This window comes from Sinohyriopsis cumingii, chromosome 5 (genome assembly GCF_028554795.1).
Source record: "Sinohyriopsis cumingii isolate HCF-2022 chromosome 5, ASM2855479v2, whole genome shotgun sequence".
Lineage (NCBI taxonomy): Eukaryota > Metazoa > Mollusca > Bivalvia > Unionida > Unionidae > Sinohyriopsis > Sinohyriopsis cumingii.
In genome coordinates this window covers 49,938,730-49,956,880 of record NC_142965.1, presented here as the reverse complement: position 1 = coordinate 49,956,880, position 18,151 = coordinate 49,938,730, and the positions used below count along the sequence as shown (strand labels likewise).

General features: G+C 33.2%; 1 protein-coding gene across 10 annotated transcripts in view; it reads right to left on the bottom strand.

The window, feature by feature from the left end:
• The window catches only part of LOC149799133 (peripheral plasma membrane protein CASK-like), a 397,425-nt gene that overhangs the window by 216,759 nt on the left and 162,515 nt on the right, over nt 1–18,151 (bottom strand). For all 10 annotated transcript variants that reach the window (XR_016421088.1, XR_016421089.1, XM_089958206.1 and 7 more), the window contains exons 7-8: nt 8,566–8,741; nt 827–949 (exon numbers count right to left, since the gene is read on the bottom strand). Coding sequence is in view for 8 of the 10 variants with exons in the window: in XM_089958206.1 (XP_089814332.1) it covers nt 827–949; nt 8,566–8,741 (299 nt within the window). In the remaining 2 variants the exon portion in view is untranslated. The remainder of the gene's footprint in view (nt 1–826; nt 950–8,565; nt 8,742–18,151) is intronic.

The following is an 18,151-nucleotide window of genomic DNA, read 5'->3' as shown; positions in this document are numbered from 1 at the left end:
TTTAATCAGTGTTTATTTCTTTTAATGTAGCCACCTATTAGCATGTACAAGAATTTTTCACTGATTGCTATTTCACCATAATTTATTATTGACAGTGTATCGAGAAATATTTTCCAGTAAAATGTAACAAAGTATGATTTCTTATTAAAACTTGTGAATTTCACTATGTTGATTCTAATTTCTCAGGCACTAACTGCCACTTTCTATTTTAAAATAGCAATATATCAAGGTTTCATTTACCAATTCTGATCATGATTTTCTTCATATTCAACACACAGGGGCCAAATCTTTTAATATATTCTTTGGGAAAAAAATGGGATGCATGCTGAATACTGCATTTTAAGCCAAGTGATCATATCAGGCAAAAGACTAAAAGCTCTGTCATTTTCATTTCATTGTTTTTCTGAAGCTATTTTGTACAAATTCTAACATAAGCTATACGAGTCCAATTACCAAAAGTCTAGACCAGTGGTTCCCACCCTTTTTGAGCTGCAACCCTAACTTGGCCACCAAAAGGACCTCCCAACCCTCTGGCTTATGATGTTATTTCTTCTGATGACCCTTTGTGACCCTACTAGGACCCCAGTGACCCTGATTTGGGTCATAACCTGAGATTGGATACTGCTGGTTTAGACACAAGCAATAACAATGAAACTTGTTCTACTTTTCAGTGACTTGTGCTCAAATAATAACAAATATAGTGGAATGTAATTATCATCCTTTTTTATATCCATAATTTGTTTTCTTCTTTCAATGCACATTTTTGTTGCAACAAAATTCCACTGTACACAGCAAGGACAGTTTGTGGCATGGTATATCCCCATACCTTGATCCATGGGTGAACCAGTGCTTGCTCAATTGTGATCCGCTGATCAGGATCCACTTCTAACATCTTTCTAACCAGGTCTTTGGCTTCTATAGAGATATACTGCCACTGTTTTTCTCTAAACTGTAAAAAATTCAAATAAAATTCATATAACTCTAACTTCTTTTCAAAATACAGTCTATTTTTATGGATCCAAATTGAATTATTCTCAGGACATCTGTTACATCAACAGGACAGATGGATTAACAACTCTGACTTACAGTTTATCTCTGATAATGTGATTTCCATTTTCTAAGTTTGGAATTTCCCATTGAGGTTGGGAAGGGTCATATTTAGTTTATTTACTTTTGTGGGAAATTCCCATTGATGGATGATGGGTCATATTTAGTTTATTTACTTTTGTGGGAAATCCCCAATGATGGATGATGGATCATATTTAGTTCATTATGTTGATCCTCTGGTTGGTCCTTTTAATCTGTGGTTGGTAGCAGCCACAAAAATGGTACCCATGAACAGAAGTGAGTTCACAGTACACTGTTCCCAGCTTATGTGTCACATTATAGCAACAGTCTTAACTCTAAAAGACAGATGCACAAGGTCTGACTGTATTTGATGCTAAGAGTATTCTAAATTGTACTTTGCCCACTGTGTTTAATTGACCTTTATGTAAGCACTTATGGGGCATGGTTTCATCGGGGTATTACTGACCAAACGGGTTTCAATGACTGTCATTTTGGTCATCATATCTAGTCTTGCAGTAAATTTCATGAGCAGAAACTATTATTTTTTTATTAATACCTACCATAATCTTGACTTATGACATTCAGGCCTCCAAATCTATCAGTTTTTTACCCTAAATGAAGTCCATCCATACAGTTTGGTTAAGGGACATATTCTAGAATATTGTTGTGCAAAACCAATTTTACGCTAAGGCACAATGACCCTGACCTTTGACCTTTTGATACTCAAATTAGCAGGCTTCATCCTTTCCCTATGTGTAAGCCATCCACAAAACTTTGGTGCAGGTACATAGTCAAAAACTTGAATTTTTTTGCAGAAACAATTTTTTAGTTAGTCAACTTGACCTTTGACCTTTTGACCATCAAATCAATCGGCTACTGCCTTACTCCATGTGCAAGTAATCCAAGAAGTTTAATGCAGGCCCTGTATTCTTCAAACATTCTTGGCAAAAAAAACTCCAGTTCAAAAGTGCCAAATCCCCAATTTATTTATAATACTTAGGGTGCACTAACGTTAGTGAAATCGGGCTGTCTAGTAGAGGCACCCTAGTTACAAAAACTATGAAAGTTTTGTGATCTAGCTTTATTCTAGATTGTCAACAATTTTTCAGTTTCAGCTTTAGTCTGAGTTCCTTACTAATAAAATCTGGAGAATTCAGGGCAAGGTCAGTGGTGCATAACTAAAGTTATTATTATATACAGTCGAAGATACAAAATTCACATTTTACAACTTTTTACTGTCTATTCATTCTCCTCTAGCACAGCTGATTCAAACAAAAATCACCATTTTTATTGCCACAGTATATAATGTGGTCATTATTAATTACCTATATATATTTAATTCTGAATCCATTAAATTCCAACCGCTGAGTCAATGGTACACATTATTTAGCTTCTTAAAGTGAACATGAAGTTGTTTTCTTTATTAAACTGTTTCTACATCTTTCTATACTGGAAGTCCAAGCAGCACCATTTTCATTTAGGACCAACTGGACCATGGACATGAAATGAATGTGTGTAAAGTTTCTGGCAATCCTCCAAGTAGTTTAGGTGGAGTAACAATATCAAACCTGTACAAATGGACAGACTGACAACAGGGGACAAATGATGGACAAGAAGCCATCCCAAAAGCTCTTCTGTTCTTTGACCAGTAGAGGTAACAAAATACTTTCACCAAAATCTGAACCCAAATTTTGTGTTTGTGTAACCGTGACCTTGACACCAAGATCAAAGAGACAAGAATGTGTGTCATGGAATGAACAGTCTTAACTTCATAATGATTTGCCCCAAATATGAAAACAATGCATGAAATAAAAGCAAAAACCCAAACTTGAAATAAAACCTTAATGCAAATTTTCTACAATGTTACCTAGAACAGTGGTCAAAAGCGCAATCATATGTGTTACTAAATGAATCGTTTTAGTTTCATAACGAGTTATGCCAGTTGTGAAGAAAATCCATCAAGGAAATATAAGCAAATAAAAACTTGAACCAACCTTTAAAGCTAGTATTTTCTTTTTTTATGTGACCTTGATCCAAAATAAAAGAGTGAGCAAACATGAGGGAAGAAAGAACTGTTAATGTTAACTACAATGAGAATTTATTAACGGGTTTTGGAAAAATTAGCAAGTGAAAACTTGAAACACAATCTTAAGATGCTGATGACAACAATGGAGATGATGCCATAAAAATAATGATTGACAGTCTTGCGAATGTGGACTCAACACAATTAGTACTGAGATAAGGAACTTCTCAGCTTTCTTCTTACAACACAATTATTGTGTGAGGTATGTCAGATAAGAACTCCAATGTATCAATCGTCAACTCCACCGTTTTGGAGTGTCAAGTGCAGCTTTAATTTTGTTTTCAAATGATTATAAAATATATGCTTTTCTGATAGCAACCAGATATTGTTTCTGCTGATTAGCTCAAACCTTGAGTGTCTGTCCAACAGAAAGTAGATAATGGATCTAATTCTGTTAAAAGAAACTGAACACCAAAGAAACTGAGACATCCAAGGAATGAATCAAGGAATCAGACATTCCCATGAGATGCCATATTCATTTACATTAAGGATGAAATGGAAAAGTAATGTAGTATCTAAATTTGTTTCTTCTTTAAGTGTCTTGGGTTATTCTGTTGCAAAAAGAAGAGTTGATTAAAGATGAGCTGAACTTAAGCTAAGCAAATAAATAAAAACAGAAAAACAAATTTGAATACCTATTTCAATTCCTTCTTATTGCACACAAGATTGAAGAATGAAAATGTCGTCATTCAGATTTGTTAATTATAACATCACGACTGTCTCTGTTCTCAGATGTCTCAGATTTTAATTCTTTTTTGCTATAACACTAAATATTTCACAATAAACAATCTGATGATATTTATATTAATGACAAAATAATATAGATATACTCATATACTGCAAAGGAAAATGAAATCTCTTGTTATAGGAACTCCTATTTTTAAGTATATTTGATTTAAATTATATTTGATTTAATTGTTTGTAAGTTTTTTTTCAAAAAAATTTAATTTCATTAAATGTCAATTTAATGTAATTTTGTTTACTAGGAATTTGATATTTTCCAGAAAATTCAGTCTGACCTGAATCTTTTCAAAAATACATAATAAAAGAAATAATGTTTCTATTTCTGATCTAGTTCCCAACCTTGATTTAGAAATCAGTGAGAGAAGAAAACAACTTTTTATTTTTATCTTATTGTTAAAGTAAAATGATTGGTTTTTGTCAAGGTCATACTGGGACTGCGTGCTTTTAGACATAAATACTTCTAAAAAATTCTGGAGAGTTGACCCTCATCTGGGAATCTGTTTTGTGTTTCAAGTTACTGAATAACCTTTGTTTATAGAGATATTTCTTAGTTGGGGCTTTTTCTTTACACTGGAAAGTATGTTTGTGACCAGTTTGGGAATTACATTTTAATTTTTATTCAGATTATTTGGATTCTAAAGGATAATTCTGTTTCCTAGAAATATTTAAGTGCTCATACAGAATTCTTGGACAAAGATATTTAATTAAATTTTATTCAGAATTCAAACACCGAAATATTATTTTCTGTGGTTCACAAAGGACTGTACACATCAGCTCTATACTGACAACAGTATACGTCATCGCCTTCCATATTAGATTTTTTCATCGTGACTCGAACTTGAATTCATTAGAACGTTTCATTACTAGGATTTCTAAATTTAATTCGTGGATTATTCTTGGATTATTTTTGGACTTGATTGTTAAAACCATAAGTTCTTGTTTTTTCATTTTTAAATTGTTTTTTCCAGGGATATAAATTATTTGCTAAATTTTTCAAAGCTTGTTGTTTTTGCTCTTTATTTTGGTACTGTTTATTCGAGCCTACACAATAACATAAGACTATTTTAAAGGATGTTTGGACTTTTATAAGGTGTCCTAGACTCCAACTTAAAAACAGTAGTGAGAGACCTCTGCACTCAGCAGCATGACTACATGTTATAATCACCAAGTAATTACATAAAAGTTGATAGCAAATGCTTACACATGATAACTTTACCCCAATAATAAATTATATTTTTAAGTTCAGAGGATATGTTTAGCATCATACTAAGATTGTACCTGCATTTGCTCATCACATCAGTCAAATCATTAACAGGTGAAACAAACTAACTGGTATGAGAAATAAAAATTAAACCTAGTAAAGACATTGTACTATGAACTAAATAACAAATGAATTTGGTAAGACTCCTTACTATAAACTCAATAACAATCAATCTTGTTAAGACTGATTATTACCAACTAAATAACAAATTAGGTTTTACATAACAGTTTTGTTTTTTGGTTTCCTTCAAAAAATATAACACTAGCTAATTTTAAGAACTTTCATCTTAGGCCAAATAAAACAATATGTGCACTTCAAGTTAACTGACCATCTCTGTTTTAAAAAAATATTTCCCAAAATTGATTTGTGCACCTAATTGATCCTGTTTTGCCCAGTACCTGAAGTGCTTAGTACACTATACAGTGTGACCTTGCTATAGCATGCTCCGTTGTAACCCGAATTCAGACATAACACTGTTGTGGTGTGGCTCCTGAAATTTCAGATACATGTATTTTTCTCGTACACAATTTTCTTATATTTCTTAAACATACAAAAAAAACCAAAAAAAGTTTATTATCATTTTGGGGAAGAGATCGTGTATGAATAAAACAAGATGATTGTTGCATGGCTCCTGAAATTTTATATGTATTTTTCTTGTACATGTAAAAATAGTGTTTTCTTCTTAAAAGTATGAAAAATAATGTGTACAAAGTTCATTCAGGGATCGCACAAGGCTTTGCAAATGTCGCAAATTGCAATTTTTTTCCCCTTTTTGGTGGCAAAATATACAATCTGGCGATTTTTTTTTTCCACGACATTGTTGGCTGTTTAAACTTGTATATACAACCATTGGTTTGGAGTGGAGAAATTCAGAGGCCCCATGAATGGAAGCTGCAAAGTTGATATAAAATGCACTGAAATTTATCTACTGTTACACAAACAAATATTTTCTCCATATTGACAAACCATCTTAACAGTGCACTGTTATATCATAGTCCGCTTATGTCGACATCTAGCATGATAGTCAGAGTTTCCTCTGACATTTGCCACCTCTGCTTTGATATTTGGGCATTTATGTTGGGGCGTAGGGTCAGAGTTCATTGCCTGTCGAAAAATTGGAATTCACTGACACCATTTGGTGTCAGCATAGGGAAGCTGCTTACTAGCTGGCCTAGCAAACCATAATGACCTTTCATCGAGATATACCTGCATGAAATCGACAGGAATATGATCTATTTTCTCAGAAATGGTGAATATAGCATTCGTTATATATTTAATCCATTGACAAACAAGATTAACTACAGTGTTGATGAAATTTGACTTGAAACTCACCATTTGCATTCTGAGTCACATGATTATACAAATCTCGCAACTTATATGTCAATGACATCAAAGGTCCAATAGTCACGTGATATCAACAATAAACCATTTCAAAAGTTGTTGTACACAGAATTCGAAAATATTAATTAAAAGTCATGTAATGCTTGTACATAAATATAATGTACACTTAATTCTCAACATATTTATTCTGAGAACAATGACTAGAAACCTGTTGGTATCGCAACAAAAGATTCATCAAGTACTAAGCACATGTCAGCGATGTACTTTGTTGGTATCACATGACTACCACATTGACCTGTGCTCTCTGCTTGTTGAATCTGTTTTTTTCCAAGTTGCTGCAACATTTATAGATTTGTTCGTTCTTTTCAGAATAAATATTTTAAAAAGTTTATGTTCCTTTATTTTTCTGTAAATATTACATGACTTTCATTTATATGTTCGATTTTTTTTTCTACAGCAACATTAGAAATGGTTTATTGTTGATATCATATGACTATTGGACCTGAATGTTTCGGAAAGTCAGACAGCGGATTAAAGATATAACAAATGCTATACTCGCAATATCTGAGAAAATAAATCATATTCCTATCGATTTCATGCAGGTATATCTCGATGAAAGGTCGTTAAAGTTTGCTAGGCCAGCTAGTAAGCGCCTACCCTATGCCAACACCAAATGGTGTCAGCGAATTCCAACTTTTTGATAGGCAATGGACTCTAACCGTACACCCCAACATAACTTTCCAAATATCAAAAAAAGGGGTGGCATGGGTCAGAGGAAACAGCCAATTCATTCTTTTAAAAATGTACCCAGATAAAAATAGTTTGCTGAAATTTCAAAGAAAGTGTTACCTTTGAAGCACCGATTATTATTAAAACTTACTAAGCAAATGGGAAAAAAATCAGTCTCAATCATGCAATACAATTAGTTGATATTGCAGCCACAATAAGAAACAGGCATTTGTTTGGTTCTCCAAAGCTGTCATTTAGCAGTGATTTCAATAATGCATGTACCCTTCATCAAAATAAAGCCAACAACACTCTTCGCTAAAAACCAAGAACATTTCTTCAAATGAAGTCAGTACTAAAATTAAGTAAAAGCAATGGAATCTGATGAATTCTTTCATTTTCCAACGTGACTGGAACACTTTCACTGTGCCGTGAAAGTTTCCTTTTTACAGGAACGCTAACGACGGCAGCTCGAAATGCAAACTTTTACTGACTTGGGATGTACTGAAAAGTAAATGTGCTTCATCATTCGTTACATGATTGTGCTATTTCTTTTCTACTGAATTCAGACCTATATGACCTGTGGCAAAATTAATGAACATTTTAAATATCTGTGTGTGCATGTTTTCGATGGAATTACTTCTACTGTGGATTCAATCTATGTGACGAGATTCGCGAGTGAGTACATGCAGAAGATTCTTTATTGATACTATACATTATACATGTATATATAAACAATATACACATATATGTACCAATGCGTGGTTCTCTGCATAAAGTAAAACATTATATATGCCTTCTCTGTTTTCACTACATGTGTATTTCTCATTAAATATGCATTAAGATGATAACTGTGCTAATGAAGCACATATTTTGCACGTGCAGTTATTACCTACTCCCCCGCTGAAAATGTTTTGGGGTACGTGCATCATTTTCTTCAGCTAAACTGACCTGTTGCTTATAACATGGTTCATTCTATAACACAGTCAGGTTCTATGGCTCCCAACTACCGTGTTATAGTGGGGTCACATTGTATATACTAATCGTTATCATATATATAATGTAACTTTAAAACCACTGCAAAAGGAAATGCACATATTTTTCTTGTGGCCTTAACTGATCAAGGCATGCTGTTCAATTAACTCCTACGTCCTAAATTAGCATCTTTGCTACCCTAGTTACCTGCTTTTACAGATGAAAGCAATACTTTTAAAAGACAATGTACCTAGTTAAATAATTTGCTTTCTTTTTCTGAATTTTTTCTCTTAATGTTCTTGCCCTATGTAAATGCCTTCCTTTGCAAGAATAATTACAATGGCTACATTAAAGATGCATTATTTACATGGAATTTCCCCTGGACAATAAGATCAAACAGTCGTTCCTTTGTGCCCATGAATGGTGGGTACCCTGAGAGGAGTATAAACATCAGCACACCGCAGCTCCACACATCCACTGGCTTCCCATACATCTCCCTTTTTATAACCTCTGGTGCCATGAATTGTGGTGTTCCTATCCGGCCTGAAAAATAACATCAGATTCTCAATCTTGTATCCAGCCCAAACAGCAACATTCTATTCTTAATTATTCCATCTGGCCTAAAATATAACAATTTTATGTATTTTATCTGGCAGGGAAAATAACATAACATTCTCACATATTTTATCTGGTCTGGAAAATAATATTACATTCTCATTTACTTAACTGGCATGGAAATAACATCATCTTAAACCTTATTTCAGAATAACCCTCAAATATGAGTACAAATAAAAGATTTGGGGGATTCAGTAGAAAGAATGATCTGGTCACTGGTGCAAGTATCCAGAAAAAAAGATACAAGATATATATATATATATATATATGCCAGTTCGTGAATGCCTGACAGTTCAGGTTCAGTGTACAAGAAGCTAACCACATTTCTAGTGAACTACTTTTTTCATAAAAACCACATTTTATGTTTAAATAATGAGTGTGTCTTATAATGATTTAGTAAATGTGAATAAAAACAGAAACACAAAAAGAAAACAATCAACTTATCAATTTGCAAGTGTGACTGTGAACAAAAAGAAAAATCATAGAACTACATTTTGCAACGGACACACTCGCTGGGATGTGAGAAGTTCATTCTCTCGGTCAATACACAGTTGCCTGGAGCATATCGTAACTCCATTCAAGGTGCAAATATGTGTATTTGTATGTGATATAAATAAATATATGTATATTATGTATGCTGTATCAATGATATACCACTCATATAAATATTTCATTAAAAGGAAACTCAGCAAGCCTGGTTTCCTTTAAATGAAAAATTTATACATCTCATGGTATATCATTGATACAGCATACATTACTATACATATGTTATGTGCGTGTGTGTGTGTGTGTGTGTGTGTGTATATATATATATATATATATATATATATATATATTCAAGTGCTTACTGAGTATTTTTAACAGTAGCCTTATTACAAAACAAATTAGGGTAAAAAATAGTAAATAAAATGATGAGAAAGTCTGTGTTTTGTATGAACTACTTAAATCTTGCAGACATCCTAATGAAATTTTGCACATACCAAAAAAAATTTACATGCTATTTTTTTTACAGCACATAGGCTTGCCAAAAAAGATTAAATTTTTGAGAGCAAATGGAAGTGTGTGTAAGATATAATCTCTCATATCAGAATAATTTGGACTGACTAAAAGAACATGTGTTGCCATTTCTATTTCACCACAGTAACAATAATTATTATTTGACGCATGAATCCAATATAAATCATAATCTAAACAAAAATTGTTCTTTGCCAAGCATGCATGACCTGTGACATTTTAATAGTAGCTAGAAATGATATCTTTGCTCAATTCAGGTTGACTTTGAAATTAAGGCACAAGGATTTTTTCTTTCTTCTACGGGTAACAAGTTCATTGTTCTAATCATACAGGTTAAAAATAAATCACTGAATAAAGTTGTAATACAAAATGGAGCAACATAATGTTTATGGATGAAGTGGAGCAGATTTTATGTACAACACCTTAAGGTCAAATCATGTGTTTATGATGAACAGGAACATATCCAAGATCAATCTGAAATAAATTCGTTTTAAAAGTATCAACTTATTCTCGTAATGGCAAGATTTTAGGCTTTCCTACCTAGATTCATAGCATACCTCTGCTGGGATTGCGATTTGGTTATTATTCTCACAACCATGAGATTTTCTAGATTCCTTTGTCCTGCATTGTAAAATTGTCCCAAATGTGGCCAACATAATTGAAAATTGGTAACATGAAAGATCTATAAATTTTTTAGAAACTCGATCCAGGTTGAATGTAAGACCTTAAAATGGTTCGATTTTGAGGCCTTATCATAAATTTATTTAGTATGCATGTGCCCAGTGGCTTAAATTTTTCAGATAATCCCTATATTTTGTGGGGTTCAGTCTGACTGAATTAAATGTAACCCGATAATGTCTAGACTATTCATGAATCTTATTACTAATATTTGAGGTTAAGATTTCAATAGTTTAAAGCCGATTGTCAGCTATCATATATTATTCTGTACCATATCCAAAGACTCTCATTAATGATTCTGTACTCTATATAAAATAATTTTTTGGATAAAAACAAAAATGAATGGTTCCGAAATGGACCCTTCAGGGTCACCTTCATTGATATTAAGAGACTCTGAGGATTTTGAGTTGTTTTTCTTAACAATAAGCAACTTTCCAATCATGACAACAAATCTTCCTGAAGGCCAATACCCGTTAGTTTGAGTGAAATACTTTATGCCAAATTCAACAGAAAGCCTTTATGCCAAACTAAATAGAAAGCCTTTATGCCAAACAAAATAGAAAGAAGGCTTTTTATGCCAAATCTGATACAAAGCCTCGATGCTAAACTCAATAGAAAGCCTTTATGGCAAACTCGATAGAAACTTTTTATGACAAACTCGATAGAAACTTTTTATGACAAACTCGATAGCCTTGCTAATGTCAAAGAAAATGATCCTAACCTTGGTCTAGAGTGAAACGAATTGTGTCTGTCAACTGATGCTTTGTCGAGACACCAGGTGTAAAAATGAATGATTATGCAAAGTTACATCATGATGCACAATTTAGTTGTGTTTTGACACTGATATATATACTCCACACTCAAAAACATTTGATAAAGTATACAGTAAATATGATAAGTAGTTTTTTTAACCTTCTCTCCAAATGCACAGGCACAGCATTTGCCTTAATAGGCAAAGTGCAGCATAATAACTGTCTGGTTAGTGCTATTGTTATAGGTGTTAAGCATTGCGTATTAACTGCCAGACTTATGACTGTTAATGTTATAGGTGTTAAGTGTTACATACTAACTGCCAGGCTTATGACTATTATTGCTATAGGTGTTAAGGGCTGCATACTAACTGTTAGGCTTATGACTGTTATTACTAAATGTGTTAAGTGTTACATACTAACTGCCAGGCTTATGACTGTTATTGCTATAGGTGTTAAGGGCTGCATACTGACTGCCAGGCTTATGACTGTTATTGCTATAGGTGTTAAGGGCTGCATACTAACTGCCAGGCTTATGACTGTTATTACTATAGGTGTTATATGTTACATATTAACTGCCTGGCTTATAACTGTTCTTGCTATAGGTGTTAAGTGTTACATACTAACTGCCAGGCTTATGACTGTTATTGCTATAGGTGTTAAGGGCTGCATACTGACTGCCAGGCTTATGACTGTTATTGCTATAGGTGTTAAGGGCTGCATACTAACTGCCAGGCTTATGACTGTTATTACTATAGGTGTTATATGTTACATATTAACTGCCAGGCTTATGACTGTTCTTGCTATAGGTGTTAAGTGTTACATATTAACTGCCAGGCTTATGACTGTTATTGCTATAGGTGTTAAGTGTTACATACTAACTGCCAGGCTTATGACTGTTATTGCTATAGGTGTTAAGGGCTGCATACTAACTGCCAGGCTTATGACTGTTATTGCTATAGGTGTTAAGTGTTACATACTACCTGCCAGGCTTATGACTGCTATTGATATAGGTGTTCAGTGTTAATATTAACTGCCAGGCTTATGACTGTTATTGCTATAGGTGTTAAGTGGAACCAAAAATGTGGTTTTAGATTATACTATTGGATCAGCCAGTGAGGCAATTTAATCCAGATGCCTTAGCACCAAATAATCTGCTTGTGTTGATGTGCCATAAAACACCAAACCAAATGACTTGTCTAACTACTTGATATATAACAGAAATTCCATCAATTCTAAGGCCAAGCTTGGACCTTTCTGACCTTGAAAGTAATTGGTTTGAAATAAACCTAAGATGGAAGAAATTATTAGTTAGGTGAATATATGGATTGCCCAATTACAACCCAACGTGTTTAGAAGCATCTCTAATTAATTTTAGAAAAAGCCTCATCTGCAGGTCTGGACTATTTGATTTTGAAAGGAGATTTGAGATACAATTTTCTCCTTTCAATAACTGAATTTCAATGTTGTGTCAGTTAAATAATCTTCATAAGTTAGCAATGAACCCAAACAATTTTACAAAGTATTCTGCACACACTGATTAACCTTATTTTGTCCTATCCAGATTTTGTTTATTCTACTTACATTCTTAATTCTTTTCACACTGAAATTGTTTGGGATCACTGTTCTATCTACTTTTAAATTATCTTCCCTAATTAGAATGCGATGCAATGTGACTGCCAATTATTCAGTTTACAACTCTGTACTCATGTCTGTCTCAATGTAATTTATGAAAATGACGTCAATGTCACTAGTGAGAATTTGACAGAAATTATACAGGATGCAGTAAGTAAATGTATGCCTCAAAAAAAAAATGTTGCTATTCACAATAAAGAGCCATCTTGGATGCATAATAAAAATCAGAAATCAATCAAGGCAGAGAAAACAACTGTATGACCAAGTGAAACATACTCAGAACCATAAACACTAGTTCCTTTCCAGACAAAAGAGAAACTTGGTTAGTACTGAGATCAAGAAATAAAAATGTAGCTATTATAACATCATGATGGAACAAATAAGGTCCTCCTATGGTAGCTTGAAAGACTGGTGGAAACTAATTAGAGAATTTAAGAGCATTTATAAACAATCTTGCAAATCATCAGTGACATAGCTATACCTGACTAGCAGATAAAACATTTAATGATTTATATTGTGAACAGTCAATGATATAAACTGAAAGCTTACTTGAAATTCCTGAACCATTCACAGAAGATGTATCTTATCCTGCTCATAACTGCATGACTGGAACACATTTTTAATATCTTATCACGTAAAGATTCATTGAAAGCATGTGACTTTGATTTATGGCATGCAAAAGTACTTTACAAATTACAATCAATTAAGTATCCACTCTGTAATATATTTAATATCTCCTTGCAAACTTTAGTGTTCCCAGATCATTGGATATTGCAAATATAGTGCCAGTGCATAAGAAAACTGCCTATGCATTTGCATATTAAGGTATTGTTCATCAGTCTGGCAGTTATTATGCAACACTTAACATCTGTAACTAAAAGTCGTTACCCTGATGGTTAATGTATAACATTTAACACCCATAACAATAGCAGTTACCAGCCTGACAGTTATTATGTAGTACTTCACACCGATAACAATAGCAAATACCAGCCTGACAGTTATTATGTAGCACTTAACACCTAAAACAATAGCAGTTACCAACATGATAGTTATTATGTAGCATTTAACACCTATAACAATAGCAATTATCAACCTGACAGTTATGTAGCATTTAACACCTATAATAATAGCAGTTAACTGCCTGACAGTTATTATGTATCACTGAGCACCTATAACAATAGCAAACACCAGTCTGACAGTTATTATGTAGCACTTAACACCTATAACAATAGCAATTATCAACCTGACAGTTATGTAGCATTTAACACCTATAACAATAGCAGTTACCTGCCTGACAGTTATTATGTAGCATTTAACACCTAAAACAATAGCAGTTACCAACATAACAGTTATTATGTAGCATTTAACACCTATAACAATAGCAATTATCAACCTGACAGTTATGTAGCATTTAACACCTATAACAATAGCAGTTACCAACATGACAGTTATTATGTAGCACTGAGCACCTATAACAATAGCAAATACCAGTCTGACAGTTATTATGTAGTACTTAACACCTATAACAATAGCAATTATCAACCTGACAGTTATGTAGCATTTAACACCTATAACAATAGCAGTTACCTGCCTGACAGTTATTATGTAGCATTTAACACCTAAAACAATAGCAGTTACCAACATAACAGTTATTATGTAGCATTTAACACCTATAACAATAGCAATTATCAACCTGACAGTTATGTAGCATTTAACACCTATAACAATTGCAGTTACCAACATGACAGTTATTATGTAGCACTGAGCACCTATAACAATAGCAAATACCAGTCTGACAGTTATTATGTAGCACTTAACACCTATAACAATAGCAATTATCAACCTGACAGTTATGTAGCATTTAACACCTATAACAATAGCAGTTACCTGCCTGACAGTTATTATGTAGCATTTAACACCTAAAACAATAGCAATTACCAATGTGACAGTTATTATATAGCATTTAACACCCATAACAATAACAGTTACCAGCCTGACAGTTATTATGTAGCACTTAGCACCCATAACTTTAGCAGTTACCAGCCTGACAGTTATTATGTAGCACTTAGCACCCATAACTTTAGCAGTTACCAGCCTGACAGTTATTATGTAGCACTTAGCACCCATAACTTTAGCAGTTACCAGCCTGACAGTTATTATGTAGCACTTAGCACCCATAACTTTAGCAGTTACCAGCCTGACAGTTATTATGTAGCACTTAGCACCCATAACTTTAGCAGTTACCAGCCTGACAGTTATTACATAACACTTAACACTTATAGCAATAGCTGTCATCAGCTGACATTTTCTAGCTCATTTGTGTAACATTTGACGGACAGGTAGGCAGTCAGAAATCACATCAATTAAATTTATGATTTTCACAAAGTTTTCCAATGTCTTTTTGGCATAAGGGCCCATTAATATATGTTACAACTGGAAGGATAGGACTTGTGTGACATTTGCACATCCCTTTTAACAATTATCCAATGAAAATATGTTAAATGGTCCCCAGAATTGGTGAGTTTCATGAGGAAACTATAAGGAGGCATATTTGAATTATCAATGGCCCACTGCAAACCGATAACTTTAGATCCATCATGTAAACTGAGTAAAAAAAACTGTTGTGGTCAGAAATCATCATATGGATGATATATATCACACATGCAGACTGACTGCACAAGAGCAATCTGTGTAAACTAAATAATATATAAATCAATGAATTTTTTTTTTTAGCAATGAGAAGGCACTGAAGTCCTGAATTTCATTTTCTTTTCTTAATGAGTTTTGTAGGATCAACCTTATTCCATTGACTATAATGATACAATGTGTATATAGTTTTAGACAGGGAACAGACATTAAGTCAAATCTTTACTTCAATCTTTACATCAATCATTTCTTGTAAAAAGAATTAATTTATTCTTGCAATAAAATTCAAAGATATTTTCAAATTAGTAGGAATTTTTAACTCAGGTTTTTGCAATATAAGGACTGTTTACAGTAGAGTCTAAACTTGAAACATCAACATCTTAATTTTCACTCCTTTATCCATCTCTACTTTGAACGTAAATTCAACTCATGTAATATCTCATAATCTCATTTAAAAAATTTTAGAATTTTGGACCATCTCAGTCTTACACCCTGAGATATGTTTTTCACAAAATTAGAGATTTTTATGCCAAGATGTTTTCTTGTCATATTCTGAACCAAAGGACCAATCATTACAATATTATAAAATAAGATGCATAGACAAGAAAACCTGTAGATAAAACAAAACAAAACATAACAAGGATCACTTCAGTTATTATTGTTTTCATATCCCACATAATATGCTAATTATTTCAACATGTGTTACAAGTGACCCAAAAGGACCATCTCCTAGCACTCTGCATCACATGTATGACCTCCCAAAAAAATCAGATCTCACAGTTTAACTCCAATCTCACTAGATAGGTGATAATTTACTCAAGCTCCAACTCAAAACACATTAGGTATGTTATAAAATCTCAGATGTATTACTCAAATATTTTATAACATTGCACAGTCTGCTACAAAAATCTCACTGGATATGTGCATTTGATAAAATCTCACAGAGAGTGAACTGTAAGTTTAAGAACATAATCATTTTCTGATTTGGTTTGATTTTGGTGCTTTATGGCACAACCAAATAAGTTATTTAGGGGCAAGGCGATTGGAGTGAACTGCCTTGCCCAAAGACACAACATGGTACCTAACCCTGGTAGGACAGATGGTAGGATTCAGGAGTCCCACATGCTAACCACTGAACCTCTGTGGCTCCCTGTCATTTTCTGACTAATATTTTATTGCACAGTGAAGTCCGAAGTTAAAGGTTTTGAACCAACTACAATCGAATTCCAACAAAAGGTGCTATAGATCTGTTTTTAACAAATTCACAACTTCCCACTAGATTTATCAATTCAATGAGACCCATAAAAGAATATCATTTCATGTTTTATTTAAATGTTTTGAGATTAAAAACAAAAAAATGTTCCAACTTTGATGGACCTGAGGTATCATAAGTGTGTGTGTGTGTGTGTGTGTGTGTGTGATAACCTGCCTTCAAATTCAGTGCAGGGGCATATGTGATGATGGATTCTGCCTGAGATGTATATTTGAAAGAAGAATTGTATTTATTTCATGGGTAATAAATTATGTCCATGACTGTATCTCTATTGTTTTATTTCAGCTAAAAATGTGATCTTGTGCAAGCTGTTTCAAATGTGCTGACTCAAAGCAGCAGGTTAATGTATTGGAAACATTTCACAAGTCATTATTTAAATGGAAATGTATCTCAAGGTTAGAACATTGCACAGACATTCACACATATAAGTACTATGAGGACATACTTTTCTATTAAGGTTGGGGGAAGGAGGCTGGGGCAGCTTTTTCAAAATTCTTCAAATTTTGAAGAAATTCACTATTATACTATCTATCAGTGTAGTTAGTGAATTTCACTTATAAGTGAAACATATTCCATTTATAAGTGAAATGCCAAATTTTTCATACACATATAAAATCCTAATCATTCACTTATAAGTGACCACTAAAATTAGTAAATCAAAAGAATGGATCACATTTCAAATACAACTGATGTATACTTTTTTTTAAAGTGAAATAACTGCTCTACTTATAAAATCATAATCCTGTATGTCGTAAATGATCAATAAAAGTTACATCTTAAGTCACACGTCATTTTTGTATGTGCAATGCTCAACAAATCTCACCGCATATTATATAACAATCATACATGCGTACAAAGTAACTTCACATCTGTGTTCTTGACCATAGTTTAGCATTTGCAAGGTATGAACATGACAGGACTTTGCATATGCCTGAATAAACTAGTTACCTACAGTTGAGATTTGGCAACTAAGATGACAGAATCTAAGTATTCATTTATTCCATGCAGTTTTCATATTTTCACAATGGCAGCAAACTTAACCAAAGCTCCTTGTAATATCATGTAAAGAAACTGCAATTTAGATGCGAGAAGGAAATACATCTTATTTTAAAAGGAAAGCCTACACAAAATTTTACTATTGTCAAGATATTAACTTCATAAATACAGAAAATGTAAATATATTTCACAAAAACTTAGGCTTATGAAAATAATGCAATTCAAAGTTTTGAACTGAGTATCTACCACGTTCTGCACTGCTGTATTGCAGAAATAAAACCTATGAATCATATGAAAGCAGCAGAGGCTCTCCAAATCATTTCCCATGTAATGATCTCTGTGTTCAC